Source organism: Myotis brandtii, unplaced genomic scaffold, assembly GCF_000412655.1.
Source record: "Myotis brandtii unplaced genomic scaffold, ASM41265v1 scaffold44, whole genome shotgun sequence".
NCBI lineage: Eukaryota > Metazoa > Chordata > Mammalia > Chiroptera > Vespertilionidae > Myotis > Myotis brandtii.
This window is the reverse complement of record NW_005366833.1, coordinates 3324457-3334362: the sequence shown is the minus strand read 5'-3', so window position 1 is coordinate 3334362 and position 9906 is coordinate 3324457. Positions and strand designations below refer to the sequence as shown.

General features: G+C 42.0%; 1 protein-coding gene across 1 annotated transcript in view; it reads left to right on the top strand.

The window, feature by feature from the left end:
• The window catches only part of DMRT2 (doublesex and mab-3 related transcription factor 2), a 39432-nt gene extending 34112 nt beyond the window's left edge, over positions 1-5320 (top strand). Inside the window, exons 5-7 of the mRNA XM_014546320.1 lie at positions 80-162; positions 1855-1957; positions 3995-5320. Of these exons, the coding sequence (XP_014401806.1) occupies positions 80-162; positions 1855-1957; positions 3995-5049 (1241 nt within the window). The 3' untranslated portion in view covers positions 5050-5320. The remainder of the gene's footprint in view (positions 1-79; positions 163-1854; positions 1958-3994) is intronic.
• Positions 5321-9906: the final 4586 nt, after the last annotated feature.

Genomic DNA, 9906 nt, shown 5'->3' with positions numbered 1-9906 from the left:
TGGTTGGCGGGGTCGGGAGGGAGGATGCCCGGGGCGTTGCCCGGGAACTTGGTGGAAAAGGTTTTGTGTTAAAACGCAGTCAGGCCCTGGCCGGTGTGGCACGCTGGTCGGAGCGCCGGCCTGCGCCACCAGAGGTTCGCGGGTGTAAGTCCGGGCTCAAGGGTAGGTCCCTGGCGCGGCGGCCTGGCGGGGGCGGGGCGCCTGCGGGAGGCCAGCAAGGAGCTCGCCCTCCTTTCTCTCTCCTCCCTTCCCCTCTCCCTCCTCCCTCCCCTTCACTCCCTAAAAATCAGTGGGAAAAACTACCCTCAGGTGAGGATGAACAGAACTACACACAGAGGCTGTCGGGGGCCCTGGAAGCGCTTAGGCCCGCTCGGGACATGACGGGAAAGGCATTTTACTTTTCATACTTTAAAGTTTATTTTGGTGGTGTCGGGAGGAGGATGGGAGGGGTTGGTGCAGTGCCTGGCGTCTATGCACTCGTGCTGATGGCGCGGAGCTTCCGCCCTCCGTCCGGGGCCCTGTAATGAAGGCTGGGCGTGGTGCCCATTGTGCAGACGAGACCAGAAGTTGCGTGGGAAGTTGCGTGTCCGCAACTCAAGACCACGCAGCCGGAAGTTTCCAGCCCCGAGAACTACCTCAGCGCCGGCGGAGGGGTGTCTGCGGCCTCCCCCGTGGGCCCCGCAGCGGGGAGAGCGGCGCTGTCTGTGGAGGCGCCTGGAAGTTCCCACGTGTTCCAGCGCCCCCTCCCACGCTCAGGCCGGGGAAGGCTTTCTTTTTGTTTTTTAATCCTCACCCGAGGATATTTTTTTCTATTGAATTTTAGAGAGAGTGGAAGGGAGAGGGAGAGACAGAGAGAAACATCGATGTGAGAGCGACAACATGGATTGGTGGTTGCTTCCTGCACGCGCCCGGACCTGGGCCGGGAGCCTGCAACTGCGGTAGGTGCCCTTGACGGGAATGGAACCCTGGACCCTTCAGTCCGCAAGCCCATGCTGTGTCCACTGAGCAAACCGGCTAGGGCGAGAGTTTTTTGTTTTTTGTTGTTGTTTTTTTTAATTTTACTTTTTGGCGAGGATTGGCTAGGGAGTGGAAAACAGCCTCCCAAGGGCCGCGGAGAGTGCGCGCTGGACGCCCGAGGTGGCCCTGCTCTGGGTTGGACTTGGCCTCCTCCCGCGTCCAGTGTGTTTCACGGGGCCCTGCGTGTCTTCGCTCCCCGCGGCCTGGCCTGCTGGGCTGGACGGAGGCGTCGCAGGGCCCGGAAGCCTACCCACCAGGCGGGGACCGCAGCAGCTAGGTGTTGTGCTGCGTCCCTCTCGGCCTCGGAGGGTTTTGTTCGCCTTGTTGAGTCCCAGACGCCCCGTGAGCAATCCGGAGTTTTCGGCCAGACCGGGAGCCTGAGAGATACGAACCTCATCTCTCTCCCTGCACCCCACACCCGGCCCATCCGTCCTGCTGAGCAGAAACCAGCCCAAGTCACTGCCCAGTGGCGGGTCTTGGGCACCTTCAGCCCCACCTCCGGCCGTAGAGGACCCGGTGCTGTTTCAGGCTGGGCTCCCACCGTCTGCTACACCGGATTTCCTTCCTCCGGGCCGTCCCCCCACTTCTGGCTGCTGGGTGTGACTGGGAGGACCCTAGCAAAGCAGCCCCGGAGGAAGTCGGGACCCACGTCCCCAGTGGGTGGCTTCGGACAGAGCTAGCTCCGTTGCCCTGGGATTATGGTGTGCTAATAAGTTTGGAATCATTTTCACAGGGAATAGGAAAATTAAGTGCATTTAGGTCGGGGAGAGTTGCTGACACCCCTTTCCTTCTCTTTTCTCTTCAGGGCATTAATGACTCTGTTTCTTGTGTTTACAGGACAAGAAGGGGCTTTCTGGGAAACAGAATAATTTCGAGCGCAAAGCCGTGTATCAGAGGCAAGTGAGGGCACCCAGTCTGCTGGCCAAAAGTATTTTAGAAGGTAAAGCAACGCAAAGTCATTCCTTTAGCCTTTAAAAGCAGGTTCTGAGTGATTCTCATCATTCTGGCTGTATGGTATTTTTGTTAACCTCTGAAGGAGTAATCTGAGGGGGACATACATTTTGTTAGAAGGTTTTGTTGGAGGAAGGAAATCAGGATGTGAGAAAATGAATCTCACACACCTCCTGTTGTTGTCACTGATAATTTTGTTGGGTTAAGATGGAGTGCATATGAAATTTGCCCTAGTGTGAGTGGTGTGCAAAGATACACAGCCACATCATCCAGGGCAGATGTCCTGAAAGGAAATAAATTTAAAACAATTATTTTGTTGTTGGCGCTGAATAGAGTATGTCAAATAAGGAGTTTAACAGTACCCATACTAACAAAGACTTCTAGTTTGGGTGATCCAACTTCTGATTCCACTCTTTTTCATTTTACCATTTCCCTCCTGACTTATCTGTAATTGTGGTTATTCCACAGTTTATTATTTTGATAGGTGAGATTGTAGAATGAAACAAGTGAAGTTGAGATTGAATTTGAACAGTGTGAAATTTCTAACTCCATGTTTTCACTTTCTCTAAAGCCTGGGGATACATTAATTTTTCTTAAAATATTACTGATTTTTCAAAGCATCTCTGTTTGGGTCTGGAATTTATTTATTGATCTGATAAATAATATACTGACTACCTTTCACCATTTAAGGAAAAGAAAAGTTTATATTTGCTCTAATTATTGTCACATCAAGATTCAGGTTGAAAAGCAGATTTTTTTTTTTAAAGTAGACATTTGAATTTTGTTTTTTCTTATGTGGCTTCTGAATTGAGTTTGTTCTGGACAGGCTTTAAACTTTGTTTATGTCTTACCCTGTGCTGTGTACTTCTGACCTTAGAATAGTTTCTGGTGCATTAAAAGTGAATTTGATTACAAACTAGCTAAACAAATTTTATAACCATAGGGACCACACTAATAAACTGAAATTGTGTCAATGCAATTTGAGAAGTGGGAGGATGAAGTGGAATAGTAAATTTAAGTAAATAACTTCCTGGCAAAAAACGTACTATAGAAAAGGAAACATTGATTTTCACATTTTATTTTATTTGCAAATGAGTACGATGGGTTTGTCACTATGTAAACACAAACATTACAATGGATCCTTCAAACAAATTTGATAGTGGCGAGTACTTGGGGATGATGAAAGCATTTTATGCTACCAGGAATTCTATTTATGTTGTTATACTGATTTTTGTTTTTGACTTCATAAAGTGTGCGATGACTTCATCTATGTTCTAATGATTGCATGTTCCACCATGTGGGGATCTGGCCAACAGGATTAGTGCTTGGGAAAAACGACGTGTTAGTTATTTTCAATATAGCAGGGCATCTCAGTGCCTGGCCCCACTTTTGTTTGCTTGTTTGTACTAGTATAGTAGTCAGCGGCCTGGTTCAAAGTTCACTGAAGAATCTGACTAGTTAACAGCTCTTTTTAGTTTTCTGTGTTTCCCTGTTTCCTTATGTCTTTTCTGTTTTTCTCCTCACTAATCTGCTCTAACTTTCTCTTTTTTCCTAGTTCTCCTTGGATTATTCTCCAACTGTTACAATGTACATAATGAGCCATCTTTAGAAACTAAAAGTGACATCAGCTCTAGGTATAGATATCTTTTTTAAATAATGGAATGAGATGATATGGATAGTAGTAAATCATTGATTGAAATAAGATCAGCAGCCTTGTCTCTTAATATGTAGGAGCCTGGGAAGAATATTAAAATTTCAGCCAGTAAAGTACACTTGTCAAGATAAACAAACACACTTATAACTACAAAAACAATAACAAAAAGTTTTACAACACACATATTCTTTCCCCCAAAGGGAACAATTTAAAATTGAACCAGTACTTTTGCTTTCTGTATAGAAATGTTAGTGATACAGAACTGTAAACACTTGTTCTGCCAATTTGCAGTGTTTCTGTTGCCTTCTGGGTTTCCAGATTTTTCTTTCCTAGATGTTAATCTCTTTCATGTGCAATGCTTGCTTATTCTAGGCTACCGCCCCATACCAGCAGAGACTTATGTGGGAGGGAGCTTACCTCTACCTCCCCCAGTAAGTGACCGGATGAGGAAAAGGCGGGCCTTTGCTGATAAAGAGTTGGAGAACATTATGCTGGAGAGAGAATATAAAGAGAGGGAGATGTTGGAAGCTTCCCAAGCTGCTGCCTTGTTCCTGCCCAACCGCATGGTGCATGGACCTGAATACAACTACAAAAGTGCCTACAGCCCTACCCCGGTGGAACCACCAAGCAAAGACTTCTGTAATTTTTTGCCCACCTGTCTTGATCTAACCATGCAGTATTCAGGGTCTGGGAATATGGAACTAATTTCTTCAAATGTCAGTGTGGCCACGACTTACAGACAGTATCCTTTGTCCTCAAGATTTTTAGTTTGGCCCAAGTGTGGCCCCATTAGTGACACTCTCCTCTACCAGCAATGCCTGCTAAACACCACCACCTCAGTTCAAGCCCTGAAATCTGGGGCCAGCTGGGACTTGAAGGGAGTACAAGTCCAGGATGGACTCAGTGCTGAACACGACGTGATGCCACCCAAATTGGAAGGCTCTCTGGTGCTGCCTCACACTCCCGAGGTCCAGACCTCAAGAAGTGACCTTCAGGGTCACCAGGCTGTCCCTGAGAGGTCTGCGTTCTCCCCACCCCAACGGAATTTCTCTCCAGTTGTTGACACGGACTCCCTGGCAGCTCAAGGGCACATCTTAACCAAGATCAGCAAAGAAAGCACCAGGCACCCTCTGCCACTTAAACATAATCCATTCCACTCATTATTCCAGCAAACTCTTAATGACAAATCGGGTCCTGAGTTGAAAACACCATTTGTCAAAGAGGCCTTTGAAGAGGCCCCTAAGAAACACAGAGAGTGTTTAGTCAAGGAGAACCAGAAGTACACATTTACAATAGATAGATGCGCAAAAGACCTTTTTGTAGCCAAACAAGTTGGAACAAAACTCTCTGTGAATGAACCGCTGTCATTTTCTGTTGAGTCTATTCTCAAGAGGCCTTCATCTGCCATCACTCACATCTCTCAGTGAAAGCCTGCTGAAATGGAAAGCTGGATTTTCTGCAGTCTCAGAGGGTTCTTACCAGTTGCTAATTTTTTTTTAAAGAAAAAAGTTGAGATGTTTGTATAAAGAAATTTCTAATGTAAATGATGGCGATTAAAAGATTTATATTCGTATGCATGTACTTCTCACCACATATTTAAACTTAAAGTTGGAAATTGCTTATGTGCAAATTGTAAAGTTTCACACTTTACACATTATTTCAAAAGCAATAAAATTGACACTGCCTTATAAAAGACCCAGTATTTGCTGAAGTAAATAGTTGTCTCTGTGGTGAAAAAGCTAGTGTCTGTGAAATGTGATCTTTATTTTTCTATGATTCTTTGTATTTTCAAGTGTTCTTATTGTTTGCTGGGGGCCACAGGAGAACCCTTATAATGCCTTAGATTTTGCATTTTGGAGGGCATGTAAATATAGCTATTCAAGACTGAGGCAAAAATAGTTTTATGGAGAAGACAGGGAAGATTTGCATGTTTATAGAATCTTAATTTTGTGTGAGTGGATAAAGTTGAATTAAATTGAAGAGAAATGAAGCTTAATATCTTGTTCATATGATGAGATGGGTTCTTGGAACGGATCTCTTAACTCTCTGGGTCCAGTGCCCTTCCCTGATTGGGATGTGTATGTAGGGCCTCAAACTTCCTTTTTCTATTGAACCTTCATTCTATGATTTTTGGTTGCTATGAGCCCAGAGCAGGTTCCCTTGTAAGGTGCAGTCCATTTAAATCATGATGGTACGTGGTTGAACTGTCTCTCAGCTCTTGTGTTACTTCTGTTTCCTAAGGACTGGTGACAGCAGGCATTTAAAAGAAGGTCCAGGACTCTCAGCTGGTCCTTGTGTCTCACATTTTCCACCAGTATGGAAGGTTTTCAATGTAGCTCTTTGCTGAGTTAAAAGCTCTTACTATTCAAATTGCTTCAGCTGCCGATTGCTTGAAGGCATCAGTTGTTTATCGCAGCATGGGGGTGGCTTATTGATTCTTAAACCTTTCCCCTCTGTTTCCTGCCCCCTCTGTTTTTTATGTTCATTATTACTCTCTTGTTTTGCTCAAAAAAAAAAAGTTAACTGTTCTACATGATTGATAAAGTAAGAGTAAGATATTTATGAGAGTTATTAAATGTATCTCTGAAGACCTCATCTGTGGACCCCAAGTCAAGTTCTAAGATGTTATAGTCATTTCAACACAAAATCAAGAGCCAAATATCTCACCTTTTAATTTTGCCTTGGAGTGAGTTTACTTTCAGCTCTGTTCTCATTTGGATAACAAGAACATTAGGTGGGTGTGTGGAATGTGCCAAGAAAGTCAGGAGTTTGAAGAGTTTCTTTCTTGCTCTGGAAAACATTTAAACTTATTTAGAAATGATTTTGCTACTGATGAGCTCATGTAAATCTCAAGGGGTTATCTGCATTGTTGCTTAAAATTAGCATTGGTTTCAAAAACAACAAGCCAAACCTTAGGTTGATTTTTCAGTTTGTTATTTGTAAAATAATACTTGGTTTTGTTGAGTCAAATTTACTTATTTTTTACTATTGCAAAAGCCAGAGCAAATGGAAGTTTGCCAGAGGAAAAGAAAATGAAAGCAGGCAGAGATCCCAATAACTGTTGAAGATTATCATTAAGTGGAAAAGTTATATCCAGGCATGAATGCCTTGGGGTCAGAGACAGACTCTCATTCTGCCCGCCCCCCCATTCCTTTTAGAGGAGGGGTCCTCAAACTTTTTAAACAGGGGGCCAGTTCACTGTCCCTCAGACCGTTGGAGGGCCGGACTATAGTTTAAAAAAAAACTATGAACAAATTCCTATGCACACTGCACATATCTTATTTTGAAGTAAAAAAACAAAATGGGAACAAATACAATATTTGTATTTGCATGTGGCCCGCGGGCCATAGTTTGAGGACCCCTGATCTATACAGTTATTTTTATCTTCCTATCAATCAGGAATTTATATTTTTGTCACATGTTAAATGTAAACTTAGCATTGAAATCTAACTACTACAAGGTAAGAGAGGAAAATAATAAATCCACATAAAGAAACCTCAAGGAAGAAGGCCTTCTTAATCCAAACATGGATTTTCTCTCTTTCTTACTCTATTGTAGCCTCTTGAATGCTTACATTTGTCAATTATATCCTTCTTGTGTTCAATGAACATTTCAGGGTGTCATTTCTGTCCTCTCTCTATATCATTTTAAACTCATTAGGTGAATCCCAGTTGGCTATGAGTATTAGTGGTTTTCCTCACATTACCAGTGTCTAGAACTTTATACCTCTTGAACATTTATGAGGGTTAATACTTTCCTTGGTGATTTTATTTTCATACCATGCATCAATTGTATTGTAATGGTGAGTTCTCTGAATTTCAAACCTACCAGCTCTACCATCAGCCACTCAGTGAGACTTTTGTGCTTGGCTTTTTGTTTCTTTTAATCATTTTGCTTCCATAAAAGTTACTATTTGACTATAGTCTTCAAAGGACACTGTCATCGACATATAAAATCAAACTTGTGCTTCAATTTAAGCATTTTCTATGTTTAAGGCAATAAATGGATGTGGCTTTAATCATTTTTAAGAATGTAAAAAAGCCCTAGCCGGTTTAGCTCAGTGGATAGAGCACTGGCCTGTGGACCAAAGGGTCCCAGGTTCGATTCTGGTCAAGGGCACATACCTGGGTTGCGGGCTCAGTCCAATGTGCAGGAGGCAGCCAATCATTGATTCCCTCTCATCATTGATGTTTCTCTCTCTTCCTCTCCTTCTCTGAAATCAATAAAAATACATTAAAGAAAAAAGAATGTAAAAAAAAATAGTCTGGCTGATGTGGATCAGAGGTTGAGCATCGACACGTGAACCAGGAGGTCATGGTTCGATTCCCAGTCACAGCACATGTCTGGGTTTTACTCTCTGAAATCAATAAAAATACATTAAAAAAAAGAATGTAAAAAAAATAGTCTGGCTGATGTGAATCAGAGGTTGAGCATTGACACATGAACCAGGAGGTCATGGTTTGATTCTCAGTCACAGCACATGTCTGGGTTTTGAGCTTGATCCCCAGGTAGGGAGGCGTGCAGGAGGAGCCAATTGATGATTTTATCTCTCCCTCTTCCTCTCTGAAATCAATTTTTTAAAAAGTATATAAAAAGAATGCATTGAGTAGTAAAACATGGACTCTCTTCTCAATTTAACTCCTAATACAATAATGCAACCTTAATGACATTTTCCTTCAATCTCAACTGATCTAGCATTATTTTTTGCTCAATTTGCAGTTCTGAATAGTTAATAGTAGTTTATAGTTAATTTAAAAAGTTCCCTTCTAACCTTTGGTAGCAGAAATTGGAATAAACCTAGGCAAAGTCATAAAGTAGTAAAGTTGTTTCCCTTATCTTTTTTAAAAAACGTTCTTTTTTAAAAAATATGTTTTTATTGATTTCAGACGATAAACCTAGGCAAAGTCATAAAGTAGTAAAGTTGTTTGCCTTACCTTTTTTAAAAAACGTAGTTCTTTTTAAAAAAATACGTTTTTATTGATTTCAGACAGAGAAAGTGAGAGGGAGAGAGAGATAGAAACATCAATGATGAGAGAATCATTGATCGGCTGCCTCCTGCATGCCTCCTACTGGGGATTGAGCCTGAAACCTGGGCATGTGCCCTGACCTGGAATTGAACCATGATCTCTTGGTTCATAGGTTGATGCTCAACCACTGAGCAATACCAGTCAGGTTAAAAATATAATACACATTTTTAATTGTGATAAAATCCAAATGACATAAAATTTACCATATTCACATTGTTGTGCAACAATCACTACTATGCATTCACAGAACTCTTTTTATCTTGCAAAACTGAAACTCTGTTAAACATTAAACAATTCCTTCCTCCTCCCAGTCCCTGGCAACCTTTCTGTTTATAAATTCAACTACTTTAGGTAGCTTGTATAAGTGGAATCATACTGTATTTGTCTTTTTGTGACTGGCTTATTTCACTTAGAATAATGTCTTCAAGGTTTCTTGATATTGTAGAATATGTCAGAATTTTCGTCCTTTAAAGACTGAATGCTATTCTATTGTATGTGTATATCATATTTTGTTTACCCATCGTCTGTTGAGGTGCTTTTACCTGTTGGCTATTGAGAGTAATGCTGCTATGAACATGGGTGTACAAATATCTCTTCACCTAGTCCCCACTTCCTGATTTCACTCTTTTTCCATCTTCAGGAACTCACTTTTCTCAAGTATACATACTTCCCTCCCACACTATCCCCACACCCCCAACATCTTCACTCCTCACCCAGGCAACACCACTCTGCCGAATATCAGTTGTGTACCTTTTAATGGGAGTTTGAATGTGTTTTTACACCATCTGCATCTAAAAGCTTAATTCTAATTGTGGAATGAAAGACTTGTACTAACCTGTTTTAAGAAACTTCCTGGAATTCCTTCTACAAAGTCTTAGCAGTGTAAAGAGAACTAAATGGCTGAAGGTCAAGATGAAGGAAGAAGACTCCACAATTCCCTGTAGAATAATAAAGACATCACTTAGCATTGAGGTTGGGGCTTTCAGTCCATACTAGAATTCTTACTGTACCGCCTATTTTATTTATTTTTGGATTAACTTTCTTTGTTCCTATTCCTAGGTCTGGAGGCTCAGGCTTATTTTCTTCTGGGGTCCACTTTGTAGGACTGATAGTTCTTGAGATGGCTGGATGCTGCAATATATAAACATGGGTTTGTGGCACCCACTTATATTTATTTTAATGATTGTACCAAGCTTTTATAATATCTATCCCCCTTAGTTATTTTGGTTTTTAATTTGTTATATCTAAACACATTCA